The 16,582-nt window shown below is 43.9% G+C and overlaps 1 protein-coding gene across 2 annotated transcripts; it reads right to left on the reverse strand.

Moving 5' to 3' along the window:
* Positions 1–2,265: 2,265 nt before the first annotated feature.
* SOD2 (superoxide dismutase 2) lies at positions 2,266–12,785 on the reverse strand. Of its 2 annotated transcripts, none has more exons than XM_081187572.1 (5): positions 12,626–12,785; positions 10,475–10,677; positions 5,116–5,232; positions 3,606–3,785; positions 2,266–3,386 (listed from the first exon to the last, which is right to left on the reverse strand). In XM_081187572.1, exons 1-5 carry the CDS (start codon positions 12,664–12,666, stop codon positions 3,241–3,243), a joined length of 687 nt encoding a protein of 228 aa, XP_081043698.1. In that variant the 5' UTR covers positions 12,667–12,785; the 3' UTR covers positions 2,266–3,240. The 2 variants fall into 2 exon arrangements, with proteins under 2 accessions (XP_081043698.1, XP_081043699.1); XM_081187573.1 differs by having other exon boundaries at positions 10,475–10,668; positions 12,620–12,753.
* Positions 12,786–16,582: the final 3,797 nt, after the last annotated feature.

The raw sequence follows: 16,582 nt of genomic DNA on the forward strand, positions 1-16,582 counted from the left end.
AACCAATGTAAATACTGCCTACCGAATTTAAATCTGAATAAAGGCCATATAACATTTCTCTCTCTCCATAACTTCAGAATATTCAGAAAGATGCAAGTTTCCACTGTTCCTTGTTATATTGTCAAATTCCTTTATTCCGTGAATTTATTTCACACCTTTCTTCTGTCGTGGAACTCAAGGCATGGGCTTTGCAAGACAGTGTCCCGTCCAGGCAGTGTTCAGACCCAGACTTCCTTGGCATCAGCAAGGCAGCTGCATCATGTGCCCTCATGCATACGGCAAACAGCTTGTAGAACCTATTTACTAAACTTCCCGTAATAAAGCGGGTGATGGTGTGTCAAATGGTTCAAAAAGAAAGCTAAAAGAAAACAGTGTCGGGCTACAATCTTATTAAAGAGATTCTGTAAGCCAAACCCATTTTCTAAGTATGGTACTGCAGCAGCACCTGCTGGTAAAGTTAGAGAGTTACAGTTTGACATTTAATAATAGAAAGCTATGTTCTGGAGGTGGGGACTCTCTTCCAGGGAATATTCAGCATAGGGTGGGATGTTCCATTTGCCACCTCTGCCTCCTAGCAGATGGTGGCAGCAGAGACATCACCTTGCCAACAAAGGTCCATATAGTTAAAAGTTATGGTTTTCGCAGTAGTGATGTATGGAAGTGAAAGCTGGACCATAAAGAAGGCTGATCGCTGAAGAATTGATGCTTTTGAATTATGGTACTGGAGGAGACTCTTGAGAGTCCCATGGACTGCAAGATCAAACCTCTCCATTCTGAAGGAAATCAGCCCTGAGTGCTCCCTGGAAGGACAGATCCTGAAGCTCCAATACTTTGGCCACTTCATGAGAAGAGAAGACTCCCTGGAAAGGACCCTGATGTTGGGAAAGATTGAGGGCACAAGGAGAAGGGGACGACAGAGGATGAGATGATTGGACAGTGTTCTCTAAGCTCCTAACATGAGTCTGACCAAACTGCGGGAGGCAGTGGAAGACAGGAGTGCCTGGCGTGCTCTGGTCCATGGGGTCACGAAGAGTCGAACACGACTAAACGACTAAACAACAAGAAGACAAGATTGCCACTCAGTTACATGAACACCCTGATTAACTACTTGGGTAAAGGGCTACTTTTTTGTATTCACCCAGAATTGCAGCTTTATAGGCATAACAGCACAACATGGAAACCTCACATTTGATCTCCAGTCAACAGAACCCCCCTCCCTATTAAAGCCATACTTCTCTTGGGATCGCATGCAATGACATAAAATGAGGCCTGAATTTATATGCCAGGTATAATCACAGCACCAGTCAACTCCCTCCACTGCAAAGCCCTCGTAAAGCTGCAATCCCATTAAGTTACCTGTGAGTAAATATGCAGAGGACCAGACTGCACAATAACATTAGAAATAAGGTGATTTTCTTTTCATGCTCAAGCTTTTGCAAGACAAATGGTTTTATGGAGAATCCACTGGGATTCAAAAATTCAGTCAATCCGAGTTAGATGTTGCAAATGGAGTTCTTCCAGTTATATCACATTTATTATGGGGAAAGAAAAGGCAGAGACTAGTATGAAGATGCACGCAGAGGGGAACCAGTGGCTGTGGCTTTCAGGGATGATTGCAGGACCAGAATAGGCTGCAGGTATACTGAAGAATTGGCTTCCTTGCTACTGTTGGGGAGGTAAGGAAAGGTCTGAGTCCACAGAAGTGGGAATTGTTAAGTAAGATAAAGATTTAGCCGTTGGCTCGAATTCTGTTTGACAGCTCATATATGCACTTGCCATAATTTGCTTAAATTAAACTCGTGTTTTCTTTATGCGAGGGTAGAATAATGCAGCTTCTAGGTAACCCATTCATAGAGTTCAATGTGTGTGGAAGAATGCATAAAGGCCCATGCAGCAGTCTCCTTTACAGGAACGAGTGAGGAAAAAATTGAGGCTTACATGTAGAAGCTTAGATTAATAGGTGTGCTATTTTACAAGATCAACATTGAAGAGTAGAACTGGTGAAAACAAATCTGGTAAAATTTTAACACTACTAATTCCATTAAATTATAAACATTTAGCTTCTGATCTATCTTCAACCATCTAATTCTTCCTTCTCTAACCCCACATATTATCAGGGGGGGGGCATAAAGCAGGGGTGTAGTGTGGGGGTGCTGCTGGAAAGGAATAAAGATGTTTTTGTGGGTATTGTGGTATAATGAACACCTCAGACACATATTTAAGGCCCTTGTGGGGCCTCTAAACATATTAAATCATGTAGCAGAGTAACTTCATAGATTTTATTTCGAGAGCAAAGTTCAGATTTCCAATCAAATGCTGCAGTACAAAAAAGGAAAGCCAGTTACAGCAATATTAGAAAATAATTTCATTATCCGTTATTAATACATCCTACAGAAGTAGCAAACAATTGGATACTTCCCATTTGAAGACAAACACACATATATTAAACACACTTAACCACAAACCTGATATCCTATACATTTGGTGCAATGCATCTTTCCAGGGTATTTTTTGTTTTCCCTTTTTCCACTTTCAGCAGGACAAAAATCATGAAAGCTAACCCACTGTTCTTAGCAGCTGACATGCATTAGGAGTCCTCACGTTGTAACAAACAAACATTTGCAAAATCGGCTGTTAGGAAGACTAAAACGAATTGCCTTTTACTCAAGGTTTTGATAGGCTACAATATATGCAACAGCATTTAATCAAACACAGGGCAATATTCAATGGTGCCCATCCTCAAGACAAACAGATTTGCACTCCACAACAGGACTCCCCCTTTTGCACACCAACCTGATGTTCTGTAGAGTGGCAACACCCCAGATGAGATTTGCAAGGGCTGCAAGTGGGAGAAGAGGAAGAGGAATTCTGCTCATAGTCTATAAAATGCTCTGAGAATGCTGTTATTTTGGACTTTCCCTCTGAATTACGTACACTTTGAAACTCATTCGAAAGAGTAAGCAGCAAATCACGTTATCAAAAGGAACCAGTTGTAATCCCATACTGATGTTTTATAAGGGATTGTATTCTTTCAGAACCCTGGATAAAGGATTCCTGTTTTTGAAGAACAAGTGAGCAGTTTCACCAAATTAAGCAAACATTGAGCTAAGAACTTTCTTTTGATGAGCTTGAATATTTTAAGTGGTGGAGCAATTAGCAAACAAACTGCTAGAAGTTACTACAAAAATGATCAAGGAATAACAGTGTTCTTTCTTTAATGATCTTGTACAAGATTTTGCTCTACTTTTTGCAAGCTGCATATCTCGAAGATACGTTTTCCCAGTTTATCACGTTCCAAATAGCTTTGAGATAGTCAGGTCTAACATTTTTATACTGGAGATAATATGCATGCTCCCATACATCAATTCCTAGAAGGGGAACAAGACCTAGAAAAGAAGAGAAATATTTATTTTTATTTCCTGCACACAAGTAGGTTTTGATAAGAGGAAACAAGTAGATTTCTTATCCAATCAGCTATGCAAGGGAAAGCAGGGATTCCTTCTTCCTTTGCTCTGGTGAGCAGAACTGCTGGTGTCTGCTTTCATCTACCACATAGCAAAAATTGTACTTTCAATTGTAGACAAGCTCCAGCTAGAGAAACTCACCTGTAGTCCCTTGAAGAGGATCCTGATTGGAACAGGCAGTCACCTGCAGTCGACCCTGTTCTTTATTAAAACCGAGCCATCCCCATCCTGAGCCTTGGACTCCAACTGAAAGAGTTGTTAACTTCTCCTTGAAGTTTGCAAAGGAGCCAAAATCACGCTTAATAGCTTCCATTAGCTCCCCTTAATAAATGAAAATAATAATAACAATTCACACACAGAGCACATTTCATTAGCTTTCCATTTGATGTTCCAAAAAATCATTCATATTAATTCAGAATTAAGGATAGGTACAGATGTAAATCTTACAATCAATAGAATGGAAGTCGGTTGCAGGATCACCAGTCCTTCATTTGCCAGTCTCAACCATAGGTAAGCAGTACCTCAGCACCAGCATTAACAATTAACCCTAACTTGCTTCCCTCTTAACCAATCTCTGATAAACATTCTGAAGCTGTTTAACAGGGAACTCCAGTTAGTGATAACCAGTTAACATGGATGATGCTAGAATACTTCCTGTGGCTACAGGAAGGGTGGGAGGAAAGCAAGGGCTGACTGGTGGGAGTGTGTGATCCTACAGCCTGCTGATAACCTCTACCTAACATCACAACCCAGTATTACATCTAGATAGCTGTCTAGAGAACCAAGGGAACAGCAGATAACAGTGTGAAGCTCATGTGGGCAACAGCCTGTCCACAAGCTAAAGTGCAAACACCCATGCCATTTGGAAGAGGCTTAAGAGAGGACATGCCTACCACTACACTTTTCAAAGTGTTCTGCTTCCAAATGTCACATTTAGTGCCATAAGTAACACACAGCCATCCATGCATTACGTTCATCTGGAGGAGACAAACTGCAAGCCTAGTTTGGATGACACACTAAAACAAACCATAATGTAGCTCACAGCAGCAGCCACAAACTGTTCTCTGGGAAGCTGCATGTTCTCACTAAGCCATGGTTTGCCTTAACATTACATGCAAACTGAGCACTGTGTGCTTCAAACTTTTAAAAAAGCTTTCGATAAAGTGCCTCGTTGGCATTATATGCTGCTTGGAGGCTTCCCATAGTTATTAGGCTAGCCACTGCTAAGACAGAATGCTGGACAATAAAAAAAAAAAATTGTGAGGCAGCAGTATGGGAGAAGGCCTTTTCTGTGGTGACTCCCAATTTCTGAAATACCTTTTCATCTGAGGTGTGCCTGACCCCATCTCTGTATCCTTTTTCAAAGGGGGGAGGGTTATCAAGATGCAAGCTTTCTGCCCAGGTCTTTAGTGGAAGAGAATGTGATCTGATGTTCCCTACTGCTGTTGTTGACCTTGAATGCTATTTAAGATGTTTTCATTGTTGGCTTCATGATAAGCATTACACATTTTATTTGCTGTCTTACGCTGTCTATCACCTACACTGGAACACAGACTAAAGATGCTATAATAAATGAAACGTTAGCATTTGGTCTGATCGAGTGGGGCTTTTCAAATGTCCTGTGTAACATTAAAATGCTTTGATTACAAACCTTTTGGTTCTCCTCCACCATTAGGAGAAAGGTTTGTCCAGAAGATAGTGTGATTAATGTGACCTCCACCATTGAACTTCAGAGCTGGCTGAAGAGACACCTGAGCAGTCACATCACCTGCAAAGAACAGAGAATTAAGTGCAACATCTCCAGTAAGCCTTAGCAGAGAACATATTATTCCTTACCCCAGGAGGAGTCCACTTAGTTAAGAGTGTTAATTTGAATCAATGAATTGCAGCTTAGAAAAGAAAGTAAAAATACAAATAATGGATTAGGATCAAGACTGGCTGTTCCAGCAAAAGCTCCCAGATGGAGGAAAGAAGTGTATGAAGGAAATTTTCACTGATTCTTCTACTGTCTTCCCCCCTCTCAATTATCTTTCATGCTGTTTCAGAAAATTTCCACTTCTCCTGAGCAGTTGTTCAGGGGGTCACAGGGAGAAAGAGGAATTGACCAAACTTCCTCTGACATGAACAGAATTCTGCCTACCATAACTCTGGATATTTTAAGAGTTGTGCCTTAACAAATACACTAGTCTATATAAATCCACAACCTTTATACATATTTAGTGAGTGTGAATGTGTGTGTACACACACACACACACACACACACACACACACCCCTTAAGCCAGGGTCCCAAAATTTTGGCTTGGCTGCATAGTCTGCCACTATTCAGTTGCCACCAGCCATTCCTCAAAAGTCTCTTGGAACACATAGACCATGGGTAGGCAAACTAAGGCCCGGGGCCCAGATCCAGCCCAATCGCCTTCTAAATCTGGCCCGCAGATGGTCCGGGAATCAGCATGTTTTTACATGAGTAGAATGTGTCCTTTTATTTAAAATGCATCTCTGGGTTATTTGTGGGGCATAGGAATTCATTCATTCCCCCCCCCAAAAAAATATATAGTCGTCGTCCCCCCAAGGGCTGAGGGACAGTGGACCAGCCCCCTGCTGAAAAAGTTTGCTGACCCCTGACAGACAAATCAAGAGAGCAGGTCCATCTCCATTCATTTGCCTGGGGACTCTCAGGCAGTTTCTCCCTTTTTAAAGGAGGATATGGCAATACTAAAAATGCTTCTTCCTCCAGCCCAATTTATTTCCTTCTTTAGCATGTCCCCTTAAATGAGTTCATATTACAATAAAGATGTGAGGAATGGCAGCACTGGCCCTTGAATTCCTTACATAAAACTGCTGAGTCCAAATTTCTACACCTACTCCCATAGCTGGGGAACAACACTTAAAAATACTCCTTAATTCAGGCAAACTGTGACATATGCTTCCCAACAGAATGAATATGCTGTAGGCGATCCTCAAGTCCAACTATGCTGCATCATTATGCTCCCTTCCAAACGAGTTGAGAAATTTGTACTTTCTGTGCTCTGGAGCTTCTGCAAAAGCTACAACTCCTGTTCCCAAGTCTTGCTTGGATCCCTCCAGTGCTGCTGAGCCAAGGACATCAGACTAGCTCCAAGGGGCTACAGCTACCACTTCCCTGTCCCAGCTGTGAGAAAGGGGCAGAAGAGTTTAAAATGAGAATGAGAGTACTTCTAGGCAGTATGAAAGCAGACACAAGGGACGCCCTCTTTCATCTGCCTACCCCTCAAGCACAGTCCTAACAAAGAACTCTACAATTCCATAATTCCTGGCAACTGCTGCTGGTAGAGTCCCTTCTGTGCCATGAAGCCAGGATAGAGGAGAAGTCAGCAGCAGCATGCAGGAGTGTTGAACAAGGGGGGGGGGGGGAATAAGCCTCAGAAATTACCCAAGCCAGGGAAACAAGCAAGGATGCAGCTAAACTAGTGCTTGACATTCCCAGTCCTTTTCTTGAATGTTAGATTAAGTAAAGTGTGCATGCAGAGAATAGTGACGGAGGGCAAAAAGCTCACTGAAGAAGACTGGATCTTCAGGGGCAGAAGTTGTGCTGGCTTTACTGCACTGAGAAGCATAGATAAAAAGCCTACAGACAGGCTCACTACAATTAGCCAGGCCACATTTAGGCTCACTAGAGCTAGGGCAGCTAACATACAGGCATGTGTCTGATTAATATATAATCCATAAGTAAATCTGAACTGCTAAAGTTACAAATACTTGTTTAAAATACTTATACTCCATCCTAGCAGCTAATTTAAAATCTAAAGTAATAAACTTTAAAACACTTTTAAATTAGCAAGAAATCCCAATCAGATCATGTTAACAGCAGCCAGAAAAAAAGTTTTCAGCTTCTTTAAAAAATACACACCCCAAAGGCAAGGCACCCTGAGTAAGGTCCTATTCCTTGTTGTCACCTGTCTTATATTGGAAGATGGGGGCACTTCAGAGATGGTTTTAATACTGCTTTTTGCACTGAAGTATATTGGACATATTTTTGAACTAATATTTACACAACAAAAATGTGTATGTACTTTATCAAGTTTAGGTTTCCTCTTTTTTAAAATTCAGAGTTTAAGATTCTGGAAACTGACAACTGTTTCATTTGATTTTTCAAAAGAGCCTTCCTGCATTACATTGCAACAGAATGCTCCTCTGATGGGAGAGCTGTTGTGCAAATCAACACAAACTGAGATTCAGTGTAACTTTAAATAACATCTGCTTTGCACCCACTGAGTGTAGATTTTCTGCTTCATGTAGTTTGAGTAGAATATTCTTGTATGTTGGACTAGGTATCTATTGACAACACTCAGAAAGTGCTCTTGGATACAGACTAAAAAGAAAGGGAGTAAACGGCCCATTTGCTTATCTTGAAGCCACCAGCCAAAAGGCATTCCTGTCTCTGCTCAATCATTAACTCTCATAGCAACAGTTATTTTCCTCCGTTCTTTCTCTGTAAAGCTTGTGAGGAAAATTACAGAGAAAAATTGTGTAGAGCCCTGAAGTCGTATACCGTATTTTTCGCCCCATAGGACGCACTTTTTCCCCTCCAAAAATGAAGGGGAAATGTGTCTGCGTCCTATGGGGCGAATGCAGGCTTTCGCTGAAGCCTGGAGAGCGAGAGGCATCGGTGCGCACCGACCCCTCTCGCTCTCCAGGCTTCAGGAAGCTATCCACAAGCCTTGCAAGCCCGGTGGAAGTTCCCGCGGGCTCACAAGGCTTGCGGGCAGCAGCCTGCAGCCCCCGCGAGTGTCCGCAAGCCTTGCGCGCCCGGCAGGAGGTCCCGCCCGGTGCGCGAGGCTTGGGGCGGCAGCTTGTCGCCCGAAGCACGGGGAGCCCTCCGGAGGGCTCCCCGTGCTTTGGGCGAGTGTCTGCAAGCCTTGCGCGCCCGGCAGGAGGTCCCGCCAGGTGCGCGAGGCTTGGGGCGGCAGCCTGTCGCCCGAAGCATGGGGAGCCCTCTGGAGGGCTCCCCGTGCTTTGGGCGAGTGTCTGCAAGCCTTGCGCGCCCGGCAGGAGGTCCCGCCAAGCGCGCGAGGCTTGGGGCGGCAGCCTGTCGCCCGAAGCACGGGGAGCGCTCCGGAGGGCTCCCCGTGCTTTGAGCGAGTGTCTGCAAGCCTCGCACGCCCGGCAGGAGGTCCCGCCGGGTGCGCGAGGCTTGGGGCGGCAGCCTGTCGCCCAAAGCACGGGGAGCCCTCCGGAGGGTGCCCTGTGCTTCGGGCAGGTGAGCGCAAGGCTTGGGGCGGCAGCCAGGGCGGAGGGGGGGGAAATAATTTTTTTTATTCATTTCCCCCCCCAAAAAAACGAGGTGCGTCCTATGGGCCGGTGCGCCCTATAGGATGAAAAATACGGTATATACACTGTAGAAAAAAATAAAAACTTGAATTGCCTTCTTGAATACTCCACAATGTTGTTTTGAAAATGTATTGAACAGTGCAATCCTAGATATAATTCCACAGAAGCAAATCCCAGTGATTTCATTCAGCTTTACTCTCAAGTAAATAGGTACAGGATTGTAACCAATGTAACTTGACATCCAACAGTTTACAGCTCTATTGAAACCACATGGGCATTGCAGAGGGACAAGATACAGTGGTAACTCTGGATATGTACACCTCTGGTTGCGTATCCTTCGGGTTATGCACGCGGCAAACCCGGAGGTATTTTTCCAGGTTTTTCCTCGTGCGCACACGCAGAAGTGCTCTACTGCGCCACACGCATGCGCAGAACAGGCACCTCCAGTTGCGAATTCCTCGGAATCCGACTGGAGCTCCAGAACGGATCCCGTGAGCAACCGGAGGTACCACTGTATTCAAATCTGAACACAACAAATAATCTCAAATGTCCAGCCCAAGATGGGCAATCCTACAGCTCCATTCTACTGCCTTTCAAAGCAACCTATTACATTGCTGAACTCATTCAGACAGCCACATATACAGCAAGTCAACATGTGTTGCAATTCTTCAGCGTTTGCCTGTCAGCAGCTTCCCCTTGTATCATAGGTGTTTTAGTGTGAGAATGTGACACTACAGCAGTTTGGAAGAAAAACCATTATTTATAACCTTATATATTTCTTGATCATTTCCCAGCCTTATGCCTCCTTATAAGGCTCTGAAATACTAACTGGACCCAGCAGAAATGCACCACATTTTAAAACAGCTTATAGCTCTTGAGTTTAAAATTAGTATCACAAAGTTCCATGGACTTCCCATTTAATCACATTAGTATTAATGCAAAACTCTGGAGATTTCATTAAAATCTCAACCTTTGATAAGAAATTACATTTTAAATGTAACTACAAGGTATAAATGTTGCTTTAGATACACCATAGTTTCAGCCACAAAGAACAATGCAATTCAGCCTTAACTCTAAAATTCAACAGAAAATAGACGGGAGGTACAAATTCTGAGCCTCATCTGCCATTCTTGTGGCAACTACTAGTTGGACAAGATGACAGCTGTGATATAATGGTACTCCTAATGTACCAATAAAGATGACTAATAAGTTTTAGTACAGACATTTTTCTAGTTACAAGGCTTCAAATCTCATAACTATTAATTCTGAGATCCTACGCCAGGCGTCTAAAATGCTTTCTGGAGCTTAAGGTGTAAACTATGGCCCCCCTGCACTGCAGCTGGCCACTTTATGAAAACATGGCCTGTGTCTCAAATAAGTACAGTGGTACCTCAGGTTAAGAACTTAATTCATTCTGGAGGTCCGTTCTTAACCTGAAACTGTTCTTAACCTGAGGTACCACTTTAGCTAATGGGGCCTCCTGCTGCTGCCGCACTGCCGGAGCACGATTTCTGTTCTCATCCTGAGATAAAGTTCTTAAACCGAGGTACTATTTCTGGGTTAGCGGAGTCTGTAACCTGAAGCGTCTGTAACCTGAAGCATCTGTAACCCGAGGTACCACCGTACTAACTGTAGCACAAGAGCCAACATGTGGGCGCACACTGACAGACATGTAACACAGATATACAGTTACCCATACCTTTTGCCAAGGCCTCTTTGTATTTTTCTTCAGCAACATTCAGATTATTTACATACGCAGCATGGTGTTTACTGTAGTGAAGTTGCATAATTTCTGCACTTATGTGGGGTTGCAGGGCCCCATAATCATAAGGCAGGTCAGGAAGAGTATGCTTTTGTCTAGATGCCAGACACCCAAGTGGTGCAATCAGTTTACTGCTATTTCTGGAAGAGAAGGAAACAAATATATATATATATATTGTAGGACTCTTATGTGGCTATATTATTTGACCAGCCAAATGCTTTATAATTAACTTATCTTCATCACCGCTAGCCCCACTTAACGGAACCGAGGCTGAAAGGGCCTTGAACTTAAGTAACCCACACGCAGACATCACAATCCCAATATCCTTGAACGCACTGGCTCTTAATTACAACTTCTGTTATTCTAACATTGAGGAACACCAAATAGAAGCATCAATGGCAAATTGCTGAAATACAGTTGGGGTGGAGACTAAAACAGAGAGAAAATCAGCAAGCAATGATGCAATGGATTGCCAACCCCCCCCCAGGCACCCACCCCCTTTTTATTTTTACTGTTTTTGCCAAGTGCATAAAGGCTGAATGTGCACAAGTTAAATGCATGTAAATTCACGCTTACTGTTCATGCCTGAACTCAAATCTTTAAAGGGGGGGTGACACACACACACACCAGGTGGGCAGTGGATAGCCAAGTAGGAGCAACACTTGCAGAAACATTTCATCAGCAACACTGCTGTGTTGACAAGAGAATCTGGCTAACTAGGTCACATAATTCTTCTAGCGAGAACACAAGAATTTCTACTAAACAGCTTACCCCTTCAACATAAAGTATCACTGGGATCATATTTAAAACTCACTTCACTTGTTTGTCTTGTGGCGCAACTCTTTTTAACCTCTTCAGTACAGTATCTCTAACTGGAGATAACTGCATTGCCCTTTCACCAGATAAGGCTGCGTTTATACATAAATTAATTACAGAAGAACAAGAGTATGTAAACTCCCCACAAAAAAAAGATTGGCAAATTAAGTTAATGGAATATGCAGAGTGGCCAAATTAACAGGCAGACTCAGAAATGAGGACAGTAACAAATTTAAAAATGAATGGGAAATCTTTATTGTATATATGTCAAAGCACTGTATACAAGTTGATACATCAGCAAGATTCTAAAAAACATCCGCAATATTATAATAATAGATAAAAAAAGATACGAATGGAGGGAAATATGACTAGGACATGCATGGATTAACAATTAAATAATGGAACCACAGAGAGGGGAGAGGGAAGTCAAGGGATTGTAGAAATCCCACATTTCACTATTGTATTGATTCTATAAACAGTATGTAAAATGATAGTTGATTTTAATTATTCTTTTTTCTTAATGATTGCTGTTGTAAGATGTTTTATATAATAAAAACTAATAAAACATATATATTTTTAAGAGTATGTAAACTCACCCTGCAAGTTATACAAAACCCTGAATAACAGGGAATCAGCTTCTTGGTCACACAGTCACTCCTAGAGCAGCTACGGGCTCTCATTTCACATCCCCAAAAGATGGGGAAAACGTTTTAATATTCTTTAACAAATCTAAATTACAAGCTGCCGCTGACAAAGAGAACGGGCTTAAACGCTTAGCCCTTAATGCGAAAGGTGTAAGACTTCAAACTTACCGGGAAACTCTTTTTCCTAATCCCAGCTATAAATGACTTCACTCCCCCAAAAAGTTTATGAGCATTCTGCAGTTCCCCGCTCACTGTTAGCTTCACAACAACCCCGTGAGGTAGGCCGAGAGCAAGCAGCCCAGTGAGCTCCACGGCTGCAAAGGGAGCTTTGCCCGAGTCCTCGTGCAATAATAGCACCACATTAAGCGCATATTATGGGGATGCCACTTTTATCCATTTGGCGGGTGAACTCCTGCATGAGCCGCTGCTTCCTGGCCTGAAATGGGGTCCGCTTCCCCCTCGTTCCCCTGACTCCAGGGCGCCAAGTCTCGCCCTTCCCTTGTTCACCTCCCTCTTCTGTCCCGCCCGCTGCTCCGCCTCTCCTTTGCCCCGAGAGGGCCCACCACGCCGTGTCCTTGGCCGGAGGCGGCTCAAGGGCTTCCGAGCGACCCCGCCGCCGGACTCTCACCTGCAGCCGCCCGGGGAAACCAGCCGGCAGAGCAGCATCATGGAGACGCCGCTTGGAGCAGGAGCAGCAGGAGAAGCGCCAAAGGACACGGCCGCGCTCTGCGCCCCAGTAGCCCCGCTCGCCTCGCCGTCTGGCGGCCTCGTTCCGCGAAACGCCTGCGCGGCTCCTCCTCTCCCGGCTGCCGCTGCCTGGGGCGGGGAGACGCCTCTCCGCCCGCCAATAATGAAGAAGCGGCGGGCCGAGGCGTTGACGCGGGCGAGGCAAGGGCAACTTGGCCTCGGCGCGCTATGAAATAAAGCGGCCTTCGCGACAAGGCTGCGTCTGCTACGCAGCTCTGGCCTTGGCTCCTAAGGGGGCCGCCGGGAGAGCCTGCCTTCTTCGGACAGGCTTGCGAGCGACGGCGCTGCGGCGGGTCTCTTCCATTAGGAGCAGCGCGGGAATTTCCATAAAAGCGCCTTTGGATGTTGCGAAACCAAAGCAGAATGCATCTCCATGCAAAATTTGAATTCTCTTACTGCACATTTAAAAGCAGTACTTGGGCCGTAGAGAGGTGGTCTGCTCACGATTGACATGTCTCCACAGTCTCTTGTCAAATAGCTGACAAGAGCTGACTCGGTTAATGTCAGAAACCAAGGTGGTGGTAGTATTTCTATCCCCAATTCGCCTCTGTACTGGAACTCTTGCCTGTCCCATAGTGGCCTCCAGGGCTGCTTCTCCCTAAGGACACCTCCCCCCCCTTTAGGGGCTCCTACTCCTTGCACAGCACCCAGCGGCTAATAATATCGCTTATAAGAATACAAACTACATAAGGACACGCCATGAAAAACACCTCTAATACTTGTTGCAGTCAATTCTTCATCGCTGGCTGACAGAAAATGCAATGGTTTACCTTTTGTAACTTATTAATGGCTGGTTTTTTAAATGCAGAATTTGAACTAAATGTACTAACGCAGAGTGACAAACAGGATTACTGATCTATTTTAAATAGTAGGCAGGTGTCCCAACTACAAGATATAGACTGAAAGAGGGTCCCTTATCCTCCAGAAAAAGGACTGGTGGGAACATCCATACATGGACCTAGCCAAGGGGCGGCAGGGATGGGCAGCTGCCCCATCAATAAAAATCATAAAATATATAGCTGAGGCTCTGCCCCACTAACAAAAATCCTGGCTACACCCATGCATCCATATAGAATTTACAACCTCAAGATTTTAGGGGAGAAATTCTAGTGAGTCATTCTAGAGTTCTTTGGGAAATACTATCCAAGGAAAAGAGAATAACCTCCAGAAAAATAACTTGGAGGAACCCAATTTCACCCTGATACTGTAGAGCTTTTACACTGACCTCTGGGGAGAAAGACAGCAAGAGACCATCCACTTTGGAATTAATGAGTTTTAAAATATACTTGATAGCCCATGCACTGACAGGGCAAAACAAGGCAGATTGTAGAACATAATAGCTGAAGAGCCATAGGGGAAAATGCATGTGCCAGACAGATGCCTTCTACAGGTATGCCAATATGAGAAGCCAAGATGGCGGAGAGTATAGAATGGTAAATTAGAACATCGTGTGCAATGCGCGTAACAGAAACAGGAAGGAGACGAACCAGTGGGATACGATTATCTGAATACAAATTTAGCAAGGAAGAGCGTACTGAATGGTGTCACTGTATGTCATGTCAAGGTGGCCATAGGGTCACAACAAATTATAAATCTCAGACAAGGCAGACTCCCCTCACAAAATCACTTTAGGTGAGAATATAAAGTATTATTGCCATCCTGACCAAATTGTCTTGGGTGATTATGGTGGAGAGAGTGTAAAATCAAGCAGGCACCCAACGTTGGCAGTGTGCTAATGGGCAACAACTCTCACATAAATCTAGTATGTTGTTCTGGTCACAACGAGGTAGATTCTAGATACCCTAAGGACTGTGACCTAGAACAGTTGGTCATGGAACCAAACAGGTGAAGTGACTCTGGACTTAAAGTGTCACCCAAGCCCTGGTACAAGGTATGTTCTTAAATCATTTGGAAACTGACCAGTGCTCTCAATTTCTACGTATAAAAATGGACAACTGCCAAGCAAGTCCAATGCAATCCCATTTGATTTCAAGAGGAAACTTTCCACAAAGATTGGTAAAAAGGAAGTTGAAAGTCACAAGGTCAAATCTCTCCAGGCAGCTTGGGAGCTGTTCAAAAGCACACTAAGCCTAGCTGGTATAGCACACATCAGGAAAGGCACCACCAAGGCCAAGAGGATCCCAGCATGGTTAACCAAGTCAAGAAGCTTTTAGAAGGCGGCTTCCTTCAGAAAATAAAAGCGTTGCCCAACTGAGAACACAGAGCTTTGATAAAGAAATGGAAGCAGACAATGGGGGATGCGGAAGAGAGATATGAGCAACACCTCCCTTTAAAGACTTAAGTCCAACAATAAGCACATTTAAAAATATACCAGAGGCTAGGCAGGCAATGGGACTGTGACTTATCAGGACTGGGGGGGGGGGGTTCCCCTACTGGCAGACCCCCTTTAATAGTTTCTCAGAAAGGAATCTGGATAGGCCAACAGGCCAATCCTACCTTGGGGGGGGGGGAGAGAAACTAGGCTGTCTAGATACCTTTTTATTAGCTAGTTAGGTTGTACTTGCTTGAGGAGGCTTTGATTTCAAGAGCACGTGCAGAGTGCCTTGCAGGGAAGAGACTTTGAGAAAGGGCAAAGCTTTACATTGTATCTGGTTGGATGGCTCCAGGGAGACAAATTTATAGCCAGGAAAAGCCAACCCCCTTCCTTAGAATATATGTGAGCAACTGGAGAAAGTGATCAGAAGTGATCTGATCACGCAAGTGATCAGAAGTAGTCAGTCAGATTCATACTGAAGAGGCTGGTTCCACCTTAATGATTCTGGACTTCTATTACAAAAGAACTAGCTAGTTTAGAGGAAATATATATAAAAAATGTCCAGTAGCACCTTAAGACCAACTAAGTTTGTTCTTGGTATAAGCTTTCGTCTGCAGATCTGAAGTGTGCATGCAGACAAAAGCTTATAGTGGTACCTCTGGATACGAACGGGATCCATTCCAGAGCCAAACGCAACCTGCGTCTGTGCGTGTCACAATTTGCCGGTTCTGTGCATGATGTCATTTTGACTGTCTGCGCATGCGCGAGCGGCAAAACCTGGAAGTAATGCGTTCCGTTACTTCCAGGTCGCCTCAAGTGCAACCCGAAAACACTCAACCTGAAGCAACTTCAACCCAAGATATGACTGTACCAAGAACAAACTTAGTTGGTCTCTAAGGTGCCACTGGAAGACAGAAGTGCCTGGCGTGCTCTGGTCCATGGGGTCACGAAGAGTCAGACACGACTAAACAACAAGGTGCTACTGGACAATTTTTTTAGTTTAGAGGAGTTAGCCTACTACTAAAATAATACAAAAGATTTAAACTTGAGACGAAATTAAAGATACTGCTTCCTCAAAGGTTCTGAATGCCAGGCACTCTAGGGGTTACTGTTGGTAGTTACCAAATTGACTGAAATAACCATTGCCAAGTATCAGTGACTGTATACAAACCTATTGTGCAACCACACTTTGAATACTGTGTACTTTTCATCACTCCATTTCAAAAAGCTTACGGTAGGGTTGTAAAATAGGCATTAATTGGCAAATGAAATAAGAGGATTGAAGCAACATAGGAAGGAAAGTTTCATTTGGAGCTTTTTAGCTTAGCAAAAAGGCCATGGGGTGGGTGGAATTAACATGTATAGAGATAATAAATTGTGTGCACTAAGTGGATAGGGTGTTTTCTTTTTCATAATATCAGAATCCAGTGTCATCCACTGAAGGTGGATTTTGAAAGGGTTTAAGTTAAATGCTTCTGCAACACACAAATCATGAACGAGGTCTGGAAAAGCCATATGTAATTGCATGCCAATGTATGGAAGATTGCACTAGGGTTTCAGAGT

This window comes from Podarcis bocagei (genome assembly GCF_964188305.1).
Source record: "Podarcis bocagei genome assembly, chromosome: 3".
Taxonomy (NCBI): domain Eukaryota; kingdom Metazoa; phylum Chordata; class Lepidosauria; order Squamata; family Lacertidae; genus Podarcis; species Podarcis bocagei.

Bases quoted from the DNA above. Each gene is read 5' to 3' on its own strand.
- SOD2 (XM_081187572.1), bottom strand. From the start codon at position 12,666: ATGATGCTGCTCTGCCGGCTGGTTTCCCCGGGCGGCTGCAG. The intron at 5,233-10,474 runs GTATGGGTAACT...TGTTCTTTGCAG, and splicing joins CAAAGAGGCCTTGGCAAAAG to GTGATGTGACTGCTCAGGTG. The intron at 3,786-5,115 runs GTTTGTAATCAA...TCATTTATTAAG, and splicing joins TGGTGGAGGAGAACCAAAAG to GGGAGCTAATGGAAGCTATT.